This window comes from Pyrgilauda ruficollis, unplaced genomic scaffold (assembly GCF_017590135.1).
Source record: "Pyrgilauda ruficollis isolate IOZ18807 unplaced genomic scaffold, ASM1759013v1 scaffold25, whole genome shotgun sequence".
NCBI classification, from domain to species: domain Eukaryota; kingdom Metazoa; phylum Chordata; class Aves; order Passeriformes; family Passeridae; genus Pyrgilauda; species Pyrgilauda ruficollis.
Genome location: NW_024523822.1, coordinates 7,411,407 through 7,432,912, shown reverse-complemented (window position 1 = coordinate 7,432,912; position 21,506 = coordinate 7,411,407). Strand labels below are relative to the sequence as shown.

The window sequence follows — 21,506 nt, the reverse complement described above, 5'->3', positions numbered from 1 at the left end:
ATGTCACTGCTTGTTGTATTCTTTATCTATTTTCTACTATAAGATTACTGTCACATTTTCACAGTCAGCTTTAGTTTTGATATCAAACATTTGAAGTAAACTTTGCCAACTTGCTATCCTTGCTGTTCACTCCCTCTGCAGCTAACATGGAGTTCTGTGAACATCCAAAGTGACAAAAAAAAGGCGACTGGGACTTTCTCCATTAAGAAGACTGACAATTTATTTCTACCTTTTTAAAATCAGGTATTTACCACAAAGGAGGAAAATACCTCTCACCTCACAGTACCATCTTCCTCTATAGTCTTTGATCCAGGGGCTTTTCAAGACTCAGCTAAATTTCACTGACCAGATCAAGCCACAGAAATGGTTACAAACTCTTCTGAAAATGCTTTGCTAGACTGGTGAGGCATGACTTCTCTCTTCCAAAGCAACATGGACTCTTGAATTACTTTCGTATTTTGTGTTCTGGCTCTGTGACCACACTGGCTAACTAAAACACAGATCCCTGTTTAGGGGATTACAGCATATAAATTTAGATACATAATCTAGGTACATAATTTAGGTACATAATCATGTATTATATGCCTGTTTATGTTTGTAGATATTGTGTATATTTTAATATCATTTACTTAATTTTTGGTTTCTTTAAAATTATGTATATACCTACATATGTTATGCAGAGACTACTTAAAAAGTTGATAGTTGTAAAAGTGATTGTTGGATTTATAAATCCCTTACATTTTGAATTCTTTTAAACACTGTAAGTGGAATGAAAGTCATTGCAAAATCAGCAGTTTCTCTAATTTAGAATTATTTTTTATGTGTTTGTTTACATCTCAGCTCAGTAAAGCAGTTAAATATTGAGTTGAGCGTGTGATTTATTTTAATGTCATTAAGTTTTAAATGTCACACAAAAGGGTCAAGTGAATACAGGGACCCATTTGAACCATCTTTTCCTGACCAAATGCATTTCTATGTTTCTATCTGTATAACTGCACCATGTAGCTGACATTATAAGGTTGCTTAGAAACCCAAACTATTGAAGTGCTTTCTTCAACCTTCTCTGCTAGCCAAAGACCCTCCTGCTAACACCCTGTTCCAACTACCTCCAAAATCACCCCAGAAAAGCTGTGGAAAGAGACACCCCCTAGACTGTTTAAAAGTCACATCTGGGGAGAGAGAACCATGAAAATGACCCATTTGTCAAGAATTTTAGTAGCATTTCTGTTTGCCATAATTGTCTGCATTCATTTGCATTTTCAAACCATTCAAGAAGATTCCTCGTATTTTACAAGAAATGGAACTATTTCCTAAGCCAAACTCACAAACCAATTTAAAGCAAGCCTTTAGGTCTGCTTTTCCAGAGGATGCTGGAGACAGAGAGGAAACACACAGGTTCTCATTTGCTGTAGCCTTTGCTCCTCTATACGATTACAGCTGGATGTTTATTCACAAAGTTCCTGTAGGAGCCTTCCCACCAAGTAGCCCACTACTAGAAATGCCAATGGTCATGAGACCCAACTAAGCAGAGCTCCCTTCTGCCCAGATGGTGGTGAAAAGATTCAGTTAATGAGCATTCTGGTGCTTAACTAGTTATGAAAAAAAAATCCCAAACCACCAAACCAGTCACCTAATTAAAGTAAAACACATCCTAAGCACACTACAAGTCTGTTGTATTTTATATCACAGAAATCAACCACACCCACAGGATGAGCATGGTTTTACTGTCTCTATTTTTGGCACTCCACTGAGACTATCAAACTCTTCAAGTTCATGGTGGATTTTAGATGTAGGATCATTATACAAAGCTGGAAGAATATATTTAGATGAAGGATCATTTAGATGAAGAATATTTAGATGTAGGATCATTATACAAAGCTGGAAGAATACACTATGCCTACAACAATAAAATATAATTTAAAATATCTGTGGTTATTTGAGTAATGCATACTTGAGTTTTAAACCAGTAAGTTATTTCATAACATGTTAGATGCTCCAGATATTGGTGATGAAATATCTTTTGCATTTGATCTCCAAACCAGTGTATATTTAGCTAGTTCATTAGTAACAGAAATGTTGAGAAGTTCTTGAAACAAAGTTCAAAGCTTATTGCAAGGTTCAGGACTATCCAAATGTGGGAATTTTCAGTCTTTAGGGTTGAGGCTCAGAGGGCCACAAAGCCTACAGGTCCAGGGACACTTTCTGGGGTTGCAAAAAGCATGTGAAATGGAAATAGCAGTGCATCAACACTGCTCCCTTCACACCTTTCTCAGCTGGTCCACCCATAGTGCAGGGCACCTCAGATGCAAGCCACCATTGGGATTAGGGTTCAGAGAACCCCAAAACCTTTCTGCTGTAGTCAAAAATCATGTTAACCAATGGGTAACGAACACAAAGTAGCAGGAATGAATATTTATTCAATACTTTAAGCAACAGATTGCATATTTTTGTCAGCAAAACTACAAAAGAACACACAAAAAAGAAAGATAAAAATAGTAAAGGTACAGTGAAGACACCTGCTGCAACATTGCCCTTCACAATCTCAGAATCTCTCTGTTTTAATGCTCCATGAAATTACATGGGGCTTCACTAGGAAAAGAAAGGGGGAAATCAAAGAATTTCTGCCATTTAAAGTAAAGAAGTAGAGAAATTCCTCACACCTAATCTGACTCTGCAGTGTATCACTACTTGTACGTGGGTTCTGGTTAATCCACAGAGCAGAACTAATCCTAGAAGAAGAGAAAGCAAATAAAGTAATGACCCTAACTAGCACGACTCTTCCAGCCTGTAAATTTGAGTTGCTGTGATAGCTATTCTGCCACAGAGCAAATGCGCTTGTCATAATGCTAATATATTAAGACCAAAAAAAAAAAACATATAAGCTCAGGAAGAACACTAAGAGAAGCTGACAATTAATTTCAAGTTGAAAGTTTAACCTGTTTGCTTTCACTGAAAGATCCTCAGTTACATCAGTAAGTGCAAATAGCATCTGTCTTAAACACAGGCTTTCTGCATTCTGTGTTTTACTACGCTGTTTTCTTATGAAGTTGAGCTTTGGTTTTGTTCAAATTAAACCTATATGGTTGAAGGCCTCATTTAAAACATGGAAAGCAAAGACTGCCTGGTGAAAGTGTACAGAAACAGAACAAGGCACTAGTGAGTCCAGCTGCCATGAGTGCCAAGCTGTTGAGTAAATCCCCCTCCAGAATCAATATGATTATCTCCATCACAATCATAATTTTGCAGAAATCAAGGATCAATACATATTTTTCTCCATTTGTTAATAAAAACCTGCAAAGGCCTATTTAAAATCATATACTTTTACAGAAATTTTTAGGTAACTCCAAAAGACATGTTTTACATATGATGCAACAAATGCTGATAACAGTGACCAAACACTACACATTAAAAAGCAAATACACGTCCATTAGTTTAAATACTACCCATCATCCTTCTGATATATTGTGTCCATGCTAAAACTTAAAGCAATGTTTACAGTTGTATAAATGGAAGTAATTTCAATTTGGATTTAGTCAAAGAAATGAAGCACATGCACACTTTTCTAAAGTTGTTTATGTTGCCACAGTCAAACACCACCTATAGACTAATGCAAAGGGACAAAAAGACCCAGTGATGATGATTGTTAGCAGCCCAGACCAAGATTTTTATCAAATGATTAGAATTATTTTAATAGAGAGAAGCTAGAATTTAATACATTAATTAAAAAACCCTTAATCTCTGTGTTGTTATGCTTGCCTTCCACATGGGTAAGACATGTTCCCCAAATGCAAATTTTCATCACCAGAATACCATTAGACTATTGGTTCCTCTCAAATACATACATTGAAGACTCTTTTTACAGAGCAGATACATAAAAATAAATATTAACATATATATACATATATATCTACCAACCTACACACAATTAAAAACCTTTCAGGAGGCAAATGCACACTTGCAAAACAGAATGGCATGGTATATATTCAAAGGACTGCAACAAATACTCAGTCAAACTGGGATTATAAACCTTACCTAAAAATAACCTGAATGAAAAATTTTTACACTCTGGCCAATATTTATTTTACTTTGACATCCTCCCTTTACTTTTACATCCTCGCTTTAGAAGTAACAGGCATCTGATAGTTAAAAAAAAAAAAAAAAAGACAGGATGATTTTTCTTGCTTTGAGGCCCATCATTGCAAAATAATTGTGCATGCTTATTAGTTGAATAGTTTCCATTTCCCACTCCTAAAAGAGAAAGAAAAAAAGAAGAAAAACTAGTTGGTCTCATTAGTCCTGGGTAGTCTGACCTTAGCCTTAGCTATTATCAGATTCGGCAGAAAAGGCAAAGAAAAAGCACAACCTTTTTTTTAAATGCAGCCACTGAAATTAGAAAGCATTGAGTGAAGAAGAGAATATTTCCCCTGTCACATCTTCCTTTCAGGGTCAAAGAGCACACAAGTGAGATTTTAAATAAGTAACTCATTCCAGGTAAGTACAGTCAAGCTGTTCCCAGGCTGACAGACTGCCATTACATCCCACCACTGCCAGCAGGGTTCACTGCTGTGACTCCAAAGGTGGCTCTAGGTTTGGAAAAATAGGTGTAGTAGAGAAGACAACAATAACTACTTCATAATTAGATTTTTGTGCTGTGTATTGAGAGCCCAAGGCTTTTGTGGAATTAGATGAGGCACCTGGAGTGTCTTTACCACCGTCTATTTTAGCAAATGGTGTGGCCAAACATTCACTCCTTGAAACAGTAGAAGAGCAACCACACTTTTCCCTATCTCAATGAATTTAAAACACAATGCAAATATAAAGAAGAAGAGAATGATCCAAAAAAAGCAGCAAAAGGCAAGGAAAAATGCTATTCCTGATGGGGACATGTATTCAACACTTACAAACTTATTTTTTGCTGCAAAAATGATGCTCTACACCTAAAACTGGGGGACAGATGATTTTGCCCATGTAAATATAATGAGGGCTGGAGCCAAGGACCAAGACACAACTTGCAGATCTCAGGGAGGTGAAACCAAAAGAGGTCTGGCTGGGGAGGACTGACACAAGCCATGGGCAAAGCAGTGATCCTGCCCATTTCCCACATTGCCCACAGATGCAGGAGAGCTGGCTCAGCAGGCAGGAGCTCTCATACCTGTTAAATTATTACAGTGTTTCTTAGCACTCTCATACCTCAGGCTCCAGGAACCACAGGCAGTCCCTTCCCCCTTGCTCTCTAATTAGAAACGAAGTCATTACTCGGGTTAAGGGACAGTGAAATTGTCATTGGGGTGAGTATACTGAGTGAAAAAGTTTTTAATCTGAGATAATGTTCTCAAAAACAGAGAACTATGTCTCAAAAACATTATACCCTTAACAAATTTCCTGGCAGCTATTTGTCTGACCAAAAGAGAGAAGCTGCATAGAAAAGATACAGAAAGCAAATGACATTTTTAACTGTGTGATGATCCCTTCTTCCCCTCAAGCATCCTGGAATAAAAGACATAAATGCTGAGCGCTTGGAGGCTTCAACAGCATCTAGTGGATGTGCTTTTAATGATAACTGCACAAGAACATCTGCCCTAAAATCTAGCCAGCAGTGTTGGTGGACAAGAAAAGTACCCATAGTAATTAGGAACTATAGGAAGAAGCAGGCAGACTAATTAAGTTTTCTCAATGCTTCCCATTTAGCATATCTTAGGGATTTAAAATTAAAGATGTGTATAATTTGGGCTGTTTTCAAGATTGAGATGTTTAAAACTTGTTGATTAGTTTCATCTGCACAATGAAATCTGTTTCTTAGTTGAAGTCAGAAGGGCTAAAATTGTTCAGGCCAAGAAAACAAGCTGCTGCAGTAGGATGTTGAAGCTCTGACATGATCAGCCTGTGATCCTCACACTGCAACTCAGCAAAAGACTGAGAGCTGCCCTGTCCAACCCAATCTCTTTCATGTTTTTGGTAGTTCCAAGCTCGAGAGAAATGGTGGCTGGAGCACTAATACCAATTTCAAGGTTGGCAGTGGCAGTTTTGTGCAAATATCTGAGGAACCTCCCTAGTCCTGCATGGGGAAAAACCCCACGCCTAGAACTAATTAAGGTTTTGCCAAAACAAGGAATTTTGGCCACTAGTGATCATCTATTTCTGCAACCTTTGAACATGACAACAAAAGAAGGGACCAGCATTGACTGCATGAATGCACAGAGCAGCCCACAAGACTGTGCCTCTTTCTCCAGCAGCGGCTACAGATAAAAGGGTTTGGGTCAGGCTGCAAGATGCACCAATCAATGCCTGTGTGCAACAAAAATCACCATCACAACAGCCCAGCCTTCAGCAGTATTTGTCTACAGACTCCCTTCAGTGATACCTGTAGCACATACAGCAGCCCTTAATTCTGCTCTGCAATATGAATGAAAAGACAATTAGTTAACCACTGTCTTTTATTATTTTTTAATATATGTTTCAAATGCATATAGCTTATCTCAGAGTCTCTGTAATTTGGAAATGAATGGCTGCTGCTGCAATGTATTATCTGCCCACAGATTCAGTCAGCACTTTTAAAGCACAGAAAAGAAATAATGCACAAGGAGTCAAAAACAGTAATTGGTATCATTAATACTTCCTGCTTGTCTCTGGCTTAAATCTGAAAATCAACTAAAAGATGCTTTTGTTTAGGAGTAGTTATCCTAGAAAGCTGAAAGTCCAAGAACTTCCACAGCTTTATGCCTGTCACTTCACTTTCCCTCTTACCCTTTTCCTTTCCCATCTGCCATACATTACCTTTCTGCTGGGCCAAGCAGGAAGCTGCAGGCACCTCGCTGTAGCACAGAAACATAGGATTTAAATTACACAAAGGCTCAAAGGAAACACTTCATCATAATTTACATGTAACTCTTTAACTAATTCATCTAACACTTTAACTAACTCACAGAACATCCCTGCATCTAAAAGGGTACTGACTGTAACATCTATTGTCAGCCTGGTTCCCCAGATTACTTAGCAGTGCTTAGTCTCTCTGCAGACCAGCACTACACAGAACAGAAAACCAGATGAACTGGGGAAAACCTCAAAGATTCAGTCAGCCTATTTCCCTCTGGTAGAAGCCAATGTTTTGAGAAAAAAATGGGAGAAAGGGGTCTTATTCTTCAGCACACCTGTGCAGCCATCAACAGATTAAGGACTTCCTGAGTAGGAGCTTGCCTTCATATCTCTGTGGTGGACAGCCTTTGCTGCACCTTTCTCCCATGCAGTATTCCATCCTCGTTAAATGTGTGTTTGATCTTGATCTTCAAAACCTCTTGGGGTGCTGGTTTCCTCCATTCAATTATATCCTGTCCAGAGAAGTGTGTCTTAAAGCTGGTTAGTGCTGATGCTCTGATTCTCTGGTTATATTACAAAAGGTGAATAGTTACTCTCTATCACGTAATAGTGCTGCTTATATATCTCTCATATAGTTTTCTCTCTTTTTTTTTTTTTTTTTCCCCAGAGATTGTAATCATTTAGTTGGTGGATTCTACCTTAAATTAAGTGGTCAATCTGATAAAACCTGGAACTAGCCTGATTCCTGTCTGCATCAAAGTCCAGACAGCAGCTTGTATAGGATAAAGATGGGTTTCCTTTGATTAAACAAATAATTTATAACCCATATTATCTTGCTGCAGTAATACATGATGCAAAAACTGCAGCTTCCTGGAATCCATACGAGAGGCAGACCATGAAAGGCAGAACTAAGAAACACAGGGCTTTCCATTCTGTAGCAAATGACACAATTCTGTTTTTCTCTTTTCCCAACTCAAATGAAAAAAGGCACACAAAACTTTTTCATAAAGTAAAATAAACCAGCAAAACCAAATACTCCAATCATATGTATTTTCTTGACTCAATATATACATGAAATAAAATCTTTAAAAAATCACATTTATCATCACTCTATATTTTATCTAAATGCTTATTCTTAGTGAAATAGTCACAATTCTGTTATTTTCTATTCTAGTTTCATCAAAATAGATCTTGTTTATATAAATGAACACATCTTAGTATCTTTTTTCCTGAACAAAAAAGCTAATCTACTGAGAGAAACTACTTCTGCAATGCATTCTCTCTATGAAGAAGCCCCAAAACACACACCTAGGATCAATGCCTTGAATGTCAGGCACCAAAGCACTGTGATCTCCAGATGTTACCAGAATAGAGGATGGTCCAGAAACTTGGTGTACATAACAGCTCCCTTTGAACTAACTTTCTGATCCTACAAAATATGTATAAAAGTTCAAAGTTATGTTAATCACTAAGGCCACCAGAAGTGAAATAGGAAATGATGTATACTGCAAGGTTGATCCAAATGGCATGAAAAATATACTCAGAGAGTAAAAAATGGAAGAATCTTTACATTGGGGCATCATATGGGTCTGAGACTATTTTCTATTTTATTATAGACCAAAGCAATGGAGTAGAGTCTTCCTTCACTATGAGATGGCACTAATCAGGGACATATGGCAGGGGCACTGAGAGCATGATGACAATTTTTTCAGTGATGTTCACCAGTGAGATACTTGAAAAGACAACTCAGGATAATGATCAAGACGTGCTAGCATAAACTACTACACCAATGAAGGAAAAAATCAACTTCACATAAAAACCTGCTGCAAGTGGAAAGAAGTAACCTTGTCTTTAGGTTCACAATGAAAAGAAATGAGACTTAAAGCTCTTAAATTGCAGCAGGAATAGGGTAGATAGGAGAAAAATTTTAAGCACTAAGAATAGCACTGGGACGGGCCATCTGGTCTATAATGTTTCCATTACAGCAAGTCTTCAAGTTCAGCCCAAACAAATGTGAAAGAAATGACAGAGACATTGGCAAGACCATTCTGGAATCAAGACTATTTAGAGGTTTTCTAGAAACCTCCTTGCCAGCTCTGTGGTTCTTTGAAATCTCATCTGTTTGTGTGGCTTTCTGAAATAGCTACTGAACAGACTAGAGATCATCTTTTTTTGGTGATTGGCTTGACCCATGGCTCCAGCCAAGTTTGGCCTGTGAGGCAGAGGGAAATTCAGGATCACTATTCCAAGTGAACCCTGCAAATAGCAAGTAGACACCAAATTTCTGGAGTAATCTTGTTCTATTTTATGAACAAGAGCTTTACATCAGAAAAATGTCCTGCTCCTAAATATTTCACATGAACTGCAATTCATATGTGTGTGGAAAACAGTGCTAAAAGTTATTCCTCTAGGAGTTATCCATTAAGGAATGTAAAGCAAAAAAAATATCTTGAAAATCACTTCTGTGCCTTCACCAGTGACAGTTTTGTTTCTTTACATATCTCTGATCAGAGATGGACAACCGATCACTGTCCTTTCTCAGCCAGCTCCCATCAACTCCCATTGTGCTTTGGGTGTTGTTGCTATGGGTTTGGATTTGGGGGGACGACCCTTGTTTAGGTAAAACCACGCTACTTTAGAATTCTTCCTAATAACCTTTGTCCTCAGAGAATTTAAGTTTTTCTGTCTCCTCTATGTAGTTAACAACTCTAAGTTGTTTTCAGTATCTTTCAGGAGGTGAGGTGCTTGTGCACATCCCCAAAGGAATTTGGGATAGCTGTAAAATGCCAATGCTCTAAACTCCCATGTCTTTGCTTGTAGGACAGAGTATCTGCCCATTGAGAAATCAAGCTGCTCAACTTCTTTCTCCTCCACAATGCCACATTAATGGTTTTCAACTGCTTCAAATTTTAAATCCATAAACATTTTCTAACACACAGATTATCCCAACTGACAACAATTGGATAATCAAGTGCCCTGACAACAAACTTGTGCTCTTAGTAGGAGATGAGGTTGTACATTTTTAGGAGTAATCCACAATCCCTCGGGAGTATGGAGAGCAGAGTCTGAAAATCCCTAGCTTTCTTTACTTTAGCTTTCTTTAAAAACAACAGCAACAACTACAAAAATTCTTCTGTCCCAGAAGGTCATTGCTTGTGTTTAACATAATTAATAGAACTGAACTGCAAAAGGAGAAGTGCCTATTTTCTTTGGTAGATTTCCAAGGCCTCACATGGCAATTGAGACAGAACTCTGTCACGGGCACTGAAAACAGCTGAGAGCTGTGAACAGACTGGCCCTGATGTATAGTAAATCTTAATTAGGTTTTCTGCCTCTTTGCATGGGAAATTCCAATAAACTGTTTCTCTTGTTGAGATTCATGCTTTGTCCTTGCAGACAGATTTGTTTATGTGCTCCTAAAATACATATATAGGAAGCTTACGCTTCCACCTAGGCTGCCCTTTTCTTTACACTCTACAACATTTGCTCAGGTGAAGCTCTTGTGCTAAATAGCTGCAAGGTCTGATGATTCCAGCAGAAGATGGATCAGCTTAATTAGGAAAGTAATGATGACTCCTTCCTCTTTATTGCACCCTATAGACAGAAGGTAACTCACAAGCAGCCCTTGGGTAACTGTTATCATTAGAGAAACTGAGGAACTATAAATTGTTCAGTGATTATGGCAGATGATGTCAGAGACAGAACAGTAACCCTGTACCTTCTCTCCTATGCAGCCCACGATCCTTTCTTGAGGATTTGCCAATACAAAATACAAATGTATATTCAGTTTCTTTCACACTTAAGTATTTTGCTGTGGTCTGAATTGACCATGTCTGAATTGACTGAAATTGTTGCATTAAAACACATATAATATCACCGGAAAGGGATTTCTGGGAAAAATAAATTGGTATTCAATAAATTCTGCTCTTCAGAAATTCAATAGCACTGTAGGCCCAATCTGTAGAATGAGTATTGAAGACAAACACTTAGAAAGGTTCCAGTTCTGTGGCTTATAAATGTTAACAATGTCCTGGAAAGGCTGCCACTGGAATAATTTTGAACTTGCTCTTTTGAGGAAGATGTCTTTATAAATTATTTCTGAGTTTTGTACTCGTTCAAAGTTCAGTTTGGACTACTATCAAAAGCATTTTTCAAAGGCCTCAGACATTTACACCAAAAATGTCACCTGCAAATGAAAGTGTGTTGTGTTTGCTGCTTCAGGAAGGAACAAGTTTTCTGATTAATATCTAAAACTCTGTCACTAAAAAGTATTCAGATGCTGAATCAAAATCATACTTGGTTCACATCTCCAGTGTGCTCTGCACAGTCAGCTGAGATGTTTCTACAGCCTCCTTTCCATGTAAACTTGTGGAACTTTGGGGAGAAAACTGCTGTTAAAGTGCTATGGTATATTGCTATATTAGCTATAATAAGCAATGAAAGAATACTAAGAAAGTAATTTCTGTAGCCTAAAATTAAAAACTCTCAGGTCTGTGCATGGCAGCATAATTGGAAAGACAGGGGAAGAGGTACTGCTTATGGTATAGGAAAATTAAGTTAGGGATTACTTAACCAAATAGGGCAAAGAAAAACCAGTGTTCCTGGATGCATTGCTTGGGGGAGCTGGCCAGTGCCACTGGGAAGTTGCTATCTATCATCTAGGAAAAGTTGTGGCAATTAGGGGAAGACCCCGATGACTGAAAAAAGGCAAATGTTATGCCTGTTGTAAAATCTAAATCAGCAGGATCCAGAAGCATGTCTAGAGGCAGCCACTAAGTTGATTGGAGGGATGGAGCACCTCTCCTACAAGGAAAGGCTGAAAGAATTGGGATTGTTCAGCCTGGAAAAGAGAAACCTTTGGGATGACATAATTGTGGCCTTCCAATACCTGAAAGTAGCCTACAGGAAAGATGGAGTGGAACTTTTTACTAGAGCATGTAGTGACAGGAAAGGGGGAACATATTCAAAGTGAAATAGAGTAAGTTTAGATTAGATGTTAGGAAGAAATTCTTTACTGTGAGGCACTGGCACAGGCAGCCCAGAGAAGTTGTGGATGCCCCCATGCCTCGAAGTGTCCAAGGGCTCTGAGCAACCTGACCGAGTGAGAAATGTCCCTGACCATGGCATAAGGGTTGAAACTAGATGATCATTAGGGTTCCTTTCAACACAAACAATTCTATAATCCTGTGATGATTCTATGAACTACAAACTAGAAAAACAGTCTCCAGGAAAATTATGGACTGGAGGTGTGGAATAAAAGTGGGTGGAAAACAGTCTGGATGGCTTGGCCCAAAGGGTCTCCATCAACAGTTTGAGGTGGCTGGTTATGAGTGGTGTGACCTGCCAGGTCAGCACCCTTTGCATCCTCAGCAATGATCCAGATGACAGGGGTGGCCTGTGTCTTGCTAAAATCTGTGAAAGTAGCAGCTGTGTATGCTGGAAGGCAGAGTTGCTGTTCAGAGAGCTCAAAATCCAGAAGTGGCCTGACATGGACTTCAGAAAACTCATCAAAGACAAAACCAAAGTCCTGCACTGGAAGAGGACAACCCATGGCCACAGAACTGGTGGGAGGTGGGAGGTGCACCAGCAGTTCTGCAGAACAGGAGCTGCTGCACAAGAGGCACCAGCAAAACCTTGTGGCAATGAGGTTATGTAGGGGCCTCTTTAGAAATAGGCCAGCCAACGGGTCCAAGGAAGTGATATTTTCTAAATATTATACTGTTTGTGACTTCAGAAAAGAAAAGGTCTGAATAAACTGGCCAGAGGAGACATAATCACCCTGGCTGGCTGATCAGCTTGTTCTCATAATTCTTTATCAATCTAGTATAGCAATTACATCAGCTGTGTTCTGCTGTAGTTTTAAACTTGACTCCAAACCAATGGAAACTCTAAATAGTTGAGGATGAAGCAAGCCCTGAAGAATCCTATTAGAAACACTCATCATATGACTTCATATAGGAAAGTACTTGGAGAGCTGCAAGCCAGACCTTAATACATTTAACCTCTGTCCCTCCCATCGAGAGGAGTATACATGTGGTCTTCCTGGAATGCTACTAAATGCTTTATTTTTATTCAGCTTTTAATACTGATGCCATTACAATTTGTTTTCCAGGAATGAAATCTATGAATCCACAGATATTTCTGCTGTTGTTACTAACAAACATTCTAGGTCATTATAAGCTTGGTGAGAAATCTCACAGCATTTCCATAATATCAATGTGTCTTACTTTTCATACAGTAACATTTCTAAACATAAAAAAATAAACAAATTGTGGAGAGAATCTTATTTTACTTCCTCACTTTTTTTCCATTGGCAAACATATCCAAATTCCTTACAGAACTCTGACTAAACTCTTTTTTTATTATTATGTTTTCTTTCTGTGTACTTAATTATTTGCATGAACTTCACCGAAGCCAAGGCCAGTTCTAGGAATAAGTCTTGACTAACTTGTACTTCTGAAATGCCTATTTAACATGTTAACACTGAGCTCTGTGTGTTAATGTAGAACACTTGTTTTTTAGGATCAACAAATAGCAAATATTTCCATCTGATAGAGAATATTCCCACTCACAGAAACAGAATTCAGCTTTCCTAAGCAGCAAACAATAGAGAATTAAGATGTCTCTCAGAGGAACAGCGAGAATAAAAACAACCACACCCCACATCTGAATGAGATCCTCAGTTGGCTATTTTCAGTTTCTTTTCTGAGACAAAGTATATTCTGATACTAAAAAGGTGAGTTGGAGAAGCAAATTTATTGACGTTTTTTGAGATGTTTAGGAATTGCATATGCTTCCAGGAAGAACCTATTTATCAAAAGGGTCACTTATGCCAATCCATCTCATGTAAGTTTTTGAAGAGTAAGCATCTAAAAGTAAAGAAGAAATAAAACCTTAGTGATACTAAAAGGAAGAAGAGTGAGAAAATAAGAGAAAGAAGTCTACTAGCCAAAAAGTGCAAGAACCATTACAATTTGCGATTTTATTTTAAACACCCCAATTTAAACTTTCAATTCTAGATTAATGAGCTTATATAATATTAGTATTGGGTTGAAAGTACTTGAACAGTTTTACTTCTAGGATCCTAAAAGTCAATCAGAATGTCAGTGTTTCAAACTAATTTATTAGTACAAGATTATTTTAAAGCTGCCTTGCCTAAGTTTATTAAAAAAAATATTTAAGAGCCATGGAATAGCAGCTACATAACCCGTGTGCTGTAATTCATTTACTTGTGACCACCAAGAAAACTTGCAAATAAAAAGCATCACAGATACTGAAGAGATTACCTAGAAATAAAATAAGAAATTCAGCAATGTGTTTAGAAGTTCAGCAATGTATGATACCATTTTGCAAGTATTTTTGGTTTCACAGTTCAAATTTCCTCTGGGATCAGCAAGTTAATGATAGTTCTATTTTTGTAACGGTAATTAGGATTATATTAATGCTGTACAAATGGAACACAAGAGTTTACGATATTCAAAAGCTAGTCTGAAATGGGTGAGGCTTAAATGAGAAAGAAGCATTTCATTATGAAAATGCTTGCAATGTTTACTAGTAGATTTACAGTTATTTTAAGGCCAGCAAAACCCATTACCATCACACCTTCTGAGTAACACACGGCAGAGAATTTCATTTCCTATCTACAGCATCATGCCCATCTCTCCTGCTTGAATTACCCTGTACTTTTTGAAGGACACCTAGGTCTTGTTTTACACATTCAAAATGACAGAGAATTCACCAAGTTTGCAACGTTCTTCTGGAGCTCGCTAACATTATTGGAAGAAGGGGTTTGCTTTCATCCACTTTGACTTGTTTTAACTCAAATAGCCTGAATTGCTAATGAGAAATATAATACAAAGGCCCTCTTAAAACTACCAGGAAAATTTGCATTCAGGCACTGTGCCTAATTGCCCGACTCCATCCCTCTCTCCAGCAGTATTATCCCAGATGCATTTTTGCATGGTCTGTGTCTAGTCTATGTGAAACAAAAATACCCTTGCAAATCTGATGCTTCCTGTTAATGATTAGAAGTAGACAATGCTCCATTGTGCCAAAACAGGACTAGCCCAAGCAGAGCAAAGGCGGAAGGAATTGTATGTAAAGTATTGTCAAATTCGTCTGGTGGTCTAATAGAACAATTTATAAGAAAATGTCATAAGTAACAGACTATTCCTTTCATTAAATGATTATTCTCAAAGACTTTATTAACTTATTAAAAACAGAGAAGGTCATATGAAAGGCTAATATAACTGAGATACTATGTTAAACTATGTGCCTTTTAAGGAATTGACCTTCATAAAAAGTTGCAACATATTAAATTTATTTAATTACTCCAGAGTAATTTCTAATTTCAACAGCCTATTTTATTGGAACAATGATAAATTAGAGAACAGATGAATTATTTTACAGATTAATACACACCGTTCTTTCTGCAATCAAGATTTTAAATGGGTCTAATAGCCTTAGCACTTACAGTAGGTTCCTAAAGTGCCAAGCAATTATAATTGTTCTCTTAGCATACTGGTTTAATTTAATACCACCCAAGTTGCAAATGATTTGGCTTTTGCAGTGGAACACACTCATTCACCATGATGATAAATATGAATTTATGAATGATAAAAGAAGATATTTAAAAGGAAAAGAGTGCCTTAGAAAAAGCAATACCATATTGCTAATTATGAGACATCAGTTCTGGTATATCTCAGACTTATTGAGATCAAGACTGAGGCAGGACATGTATGTACACCATAAGCCCTTTAGCCCTCATTTCCACGTACAAATAGTAGTTTGTGTTGGCACTGTGCTCAACAGATGCCCAGAGCAGTGGGAACTCAGCAAATATAAAAATGTGGCACCTATGGAGTACCTAAAATTACCTAGGTACTTATAATAATGTCCCTAAATTTCAGTTCTGTGAGTAGTGTTCAGGAGTTTTGCCCAGCTTTTTGCAAATGAGGAGACATTTGCCTTGAGTTTGTCACTTTGTCAAACACCTGGAGCCCTACATGTGATTTCCTGTGCTAAACATCTCAAATTGCAAGTGACACAAATGCTGCCTAGTAAAGTGAAGAAGTTTAATGCCTACAGTTCAGAGATTTTTTTCTTTCCCCCTCTCTCATCTTGTAGGAAGGTTTTGTCAAGTGCAACAGTCCTTACCCCTGCAGCATCAAGTCCAAGGCTTTTCAGCATTGGCTATGAAGCCCTAGACTGTACATCTGATCTTTCTTCTGGGTTTATTCTTTTGGAAATAAAAAGAAGTTTAGAAACTGGATCCAAAGAGCCTGCCCAAGCCTGTGGCAGTACGAAACAGGTAATCTGACAGGCAGCATTTCAAGCATCACAGTGGACAATCACTTCCAAACAGCGACACAGACAAGAATGAACACTTATAATTTGGGAAAGAGAGTTTGCTCACTTCTTCGTGTCCAGCTGACAACCTCAAGTCCAGGAGATTTCCTGCTACGCTGCTTTCTCAGACATGTCCCTGGCTGACAGTGAGCAGAGGAGCAGGCTTGCACCTGAGTCTGGTGCTACAGGGATGATGGGGACAGGGGTAGAGAGGGCAGCATGCTCCAGAAAACGGGTAGATTTAACTTCTTACATAATACAAAAGGAAATAATCCGAGTCAAAATCTGGTGTCTCAGGCCAAAATACAGCATATTTTAGATGAAGGTAATAAAATAGCACTATGAACATGTAAAAAATAAGAGAAATTATATTATGGTCTTTGTTTGCCACATCTGAATGACTAATAGATTGGGTTAGCAATGAATTTTTGATTTCCGAAGAAACATTAAAATTAAATGGACTACTGGTTTATTAATTTCGGAAGAACAATTTTTCCTTTTATGCAGTGTAACAAAAAATCAAGTCACTGTGGAGACAGAGAAACACAAACAATCATCAAGGTTCAAAGTGACAGTCTAAAAGGAGTTCCACCTTTAGGCCACGGGTTGATTTTTAAAAGAGGAATTGAAATATGCCTTTGGGGAGTTGTTTGATGTCCTGGGTCAGCTTGATCTCGAATACAACTTAGTTCCTTACAGACAAGTATTCCCATCATAAGCACTGCAGCAACAGATAACCACCCTGACAAGCAGAAAGGAGCATCCTTGAACCAGTTTTCCTGGAAATAATGTGTCACAACAGCCATTCCTCTGCAAAAATACAAAAGCACCTGTTTTCATCTCCCCAAACACCTAAAGCTGAACTAGTGTTTATTGGATTCCATAATAAAAATAAAAACACTTCATCCTCCCTTCTCAGATTCTTGCAGGGAAGGCTGATCCAGACCCAGGGCTGTTACCTTAAGAACTGCTCTAAATCACATTCAAAGCATTTTGGTCATCATCAGGTATCTGTGATAATCAGATACTTCACTTTTTCAACAAGAATATCCTAGCACTGGTTTAGCAGGGCTTGCTTAATCATTTTTTAACCCTTTCAGACACTGAGGAAACCTGTTGTGAAAAAGTATGTTAACAAACCAAATAAATAAAGCCAACCAACCTATCTTCCCACCTATATCTGCAAATTCTAGCCAAACTTCATTTAGGACTTAGTGTTGCAAAGGAACAGCTTTATATGCCACTATCTGGATACATCCCTAATAAAAACAATATGGAATTGAACACTTTAAAAGAAAGATGAGGAAGATAATTCCATAATTATTAAATGAGTAGTCTTAGAATCAATGGTCACCTCAAACTGTAAAATGACATAATAAAATACAACACCACAAATCCCCCCTTTCCTCTGATTTATGCTTCATGAAAAAGCAAAACAAATGTTACGCAAATATTTTCAGTAGCTGAAAACTGGCTATCAGTACAAAACCAGAACTACAGACATTCCTCACTGCTGGGCTGAACTGTTCTCAAAACAATCCAATGTAAAGGCCACTTACAAATATTCCTAGCATTCTGCAGCCACAAAGAACTAGGATGCTGTGTTTGGTGCAGATCACGTTGCTTGTGCTTTAGAGGTATATTTAGGCTTCAGTCTGTGGTTTACTAAGGACTCTGAACTCGTGGCCCCTCTCATCCTAAAATCTCAGAATAATCACTGCTGTTTAGTAGCATTTCGTTGCATGTCCATCAAAAATAAACACACTCAAAATAGCAGAGATTAAGAAGCTACAGTCTCTTTGCCTATCTCAGTTATGAACAGTTCTGAAAAACACATGTAGTGTTGCCCTCTGCGTATCTTTCAGACCAAAAGATGTAGGAGGAGAAGAATATTCATAGCATCTAAAAAGGTGAATCCTGGAATCTATTTCACACTGAAAAGGGGAAAACTCAAGAGAAATTATATCAGAAACCATTCTTAAGGTTCAAGAAGTACACCGTATTTTCTGTCCCTGTTGCAGAAAGAAAGCCACCAAGTATATTTTCAAGAAAATATTTAAATAAAATTGATGAAGTGTCAACACTTGACTGCTTGTTTAAATTGAACATAATTATAAAAGCTGTTACAGAGTGTTCAATTTGTTTCAATGTTATTATATATCATAAAGGCTCATTCAAGCAGGGAGAATACTGCAGACAAGGCATGAAGATTAGAAGATGTCTTAGACTTCTCCCTGGAACAGCATGAAATACAATCTAAAGCAGCCAAAATTCTTTTAGTGGAGCTAATTTCTTTTCACTGGGACTTTATGAAGAAAAGAATCAGTTTTCCTTTATGCTGCAAGAACACTTTGCTATTTGATTAACAGGAAGTTAAATGAACCAAAGCTACAGAAAGAAAAAAAAATCCACCATCAATTAATGTGACAAATTCTTAATAGGAAAACAAATCAGATTTATTTAAAAACTGAGATCTTAATTCTGGTGTATTTGTGTTTTCCCAAGGTTGAGCTTATATTCCCAAGGTTTATATTTTTCATAGTTTATGCTTTCTGAGGAGTACAGATGTTCATGGGAGAGGGCTTTCTCCTGCATTGCTCCTGCTGAGTAGCCCAAAGACTAATCAAGAGGACCATGGCAAGCTGTAGCTGCTTATGCTCCAGGTGCACCACAGCTGATGAGAAGTGGTGTGCAAGAGCTCAATGCCCGCTGCCATCACAAGCACCACTCACATTATCAACTGAAAATAAGGTGTTTGAACGTTAAATTTTTCTCTCTTCTTCCATAATCTGTCACATTCAGATGGGAAGCACAAGGCAAGTCCCCAAGGACCCCCTCGAATGCTGCCAACACCTTACCTAGGAAATAATTCTGATACCCTTGCACTTTCTAAACATAGGCTGAGTGGTGAGTTCTTATATTGCACCTACAACACAGATAAGTTGGTCTGAAATTCTGGACCAGACATCTTTTCACAGGCACTTCCAGGCTGTGGCGGATGATGCATGGCCACAGCCTCTCAGTAGTGCTTACAGTCTCTCAAATCAACTCAGCGCCACTGTCACAGCTGCATGACATGGTACTGAACCGATTCCACTTCACCCAGAGAGCAGGACAGAAGCTGAATTCCTAACTGTTTAATAATATCCATTCATCCATACTTCTTGCCCAGTACAGATATTTTGGTTTCAAAATTAAATATTCATACATTTATCAAAGCAGTCAACTTTATGGTATCTCTGTACACCCTAAGTGAGTGAGAAGCAAGGGGTTCTGACCATAAATACAAATAATATATTCCATGATTCACTCTCTTCCACAAGGTAAAAAACAGCAGTTAATTAAATATTAAAAGATTCTAAGCATATAGTAGCAAATAGTAAAACTAGCATGAGAAATGTGCCTGCCTACTTCAGCCATAAAACACAGGAGAAAACCTTAAAATTTACAACTGATCATAACTTTTTTAATACCGCTGTTATGAAACCTTTCTTTCTACTATTATTCAAGTGGAAATTCGCTAAGGCTTCACTCAGGCTGTCCTCCAGTTGGGATTCTTGTGCTCTGAAAGCCTCTGTCTTAGTGTGGGGGTGCTCTGTATGGGGGTGCTGTCAATGGTGGATCTCTTCCACAGCTTACAAGTTTCTTTGCCAACAAGCTGCTTCTCACTTGGAGCCACATATAATCCTCGAAATAAACCCCTAAACTACTTCAAACTTTTCAGAATTTTACCCCATTATCACACCTTAATGACTCATAGCTTTTTAAATGTCACATCTCAAAAACATTGTTTCTCCAGCATATAAAACAGAGAGAAGAAGCCCTGAATTTCAAAGTAAAACTAATAATAATCTGAAAATATTTCTTCTGCGTTGGAGAATTCCCCTCTGCCTTGGTTTACTATTTATAAACCACCAGTCTGGGATTAATTATTATAAATCCTTAAAGCCGAAAAGAAGATTTTAGGCATTTTATTCTACATATAATCTACACCATTATTAAACTGCAGCTCAAATGCATTTTATGTCCTATTTCTGCTGGTCACCTTTTAACATTTATGCATTTTACCTATAGTAAATTTTACTCCCTGGAAGAAAGAATTTCTTAGTACTCTGAAAACATGGGACCACTGATCTGACGTGGCAGGGCTCAGTGGGAGCAGTGTCCCCTGCCAGGCTTCAGGGACACTCACCAGGCACCCCGTCTCTCATCCAGTAAGAGATGTCTGTTCCATCTGCAGTGTCGTAAACATCCGTAACATTGATGGGCTGCAGCAGAGTCATGATCTCCCTCACGATGTCCCGGGCTTCAGCACTGCCAGAAAAACCCAGTCCAGATGGCTGAAAGGTGCCCTCATCAGACTCCATAACGACATCAAAGTTGGAGATATTTTCCTAAACATGTAAGAAAAGAAGGTATTATGCTGTGGTTGTTATTTTAGCTGGCATCATATACTGGAATCTAGGCGTCATTGTGAGCATACCACAACAAATTTGTTGTCAGAAGCAGAGAAATGCTTCCTGTGAAAATGTGTACGTAAGCATAAATGAAGGGACCTATCTTTCTGTATAGAAGTGGCTGAAACAGTTCAAATTATATTCTGATATAATATACCAATATTCTGTAGGACCCACAACATGACTGGTCTGCTGTTCTCAAATACTTGCTTTCAGATCTATGAAGTGCCACCTAGAAAGGTAAGCCATCACCACCATATTGCAGTTTTCATTTACAACTCTCCCTTTCTTCTCAGACTTGAGACTCTGAAATTCTGTTGCAGTGGAGAGAGTGTGAAGTCCTTTGGCTTTAAAATTAGAGGCATCCAAAGCTTTCATAGACTGTGAGGAAGTCTACTTAAAAGCCAGCTGCTGCCTGTTCAGAAACACATTATTTTCAATATAGCATATAGTCAATTCTGATATCAATTGGAGGATTGAAATGCCAAAGTTTTCCCCCAGACCTGAAGAAATAATATCTATTTTAAGGAAAATTTGTGCTTCCAAGGTAAATCCTCACAAGAAACATGAAAGGTAAGATTTTGTGTACAAGTAGCATAATAATATTTGCTTTTAGTGTGTACTTGGAAGAATCTTTAAGCTAAAAGAACAAATATTAGCAATTTATTTACTTACCATATTTGCTTAGATTGCTCAGTTACAAAGGTCTAATTGGAATTAAATACGTAGAGATTTTACATGACTGAAGATCCCATTAAAAAATGAGATCTGGGGAGGCACATAACTTTTTAAAAAGAGTTTATGGTCATGTCAGGCAGAAAACAAGGTATACTTCAGGCCTCCTTGAATGTGACTAAGAGAACCCACTGCAGGTTTTACTCCTATGCC

General features: G+C 38.0%; 1 protein-coding gene across 2 annotated transcripts in view; it reads right to left on the bottom strand.

Moving 5' to 3' along the window:
* The window catches only part of CPQ (carboxypeptidase Q), a 142,119-nt gene that overhangs the window by 8,044 nt on the left and 112,569 nt on the right, over positions 1 to 21,506 (bottom strand). For both annotated transcript variants that reach the window (XM_041470900.1, XM_041470902.1), the window contains exon 7: positions 20,354 to 20,555. In XM_041470900.1, the coding sequence (XP_041326834.1) occupies positions 20,354 to 20,555 (202 nt within the window). The remainder of the gene's footprint in view (positions 1 to 20,353; positions 20,556 to 21,506) is intronic.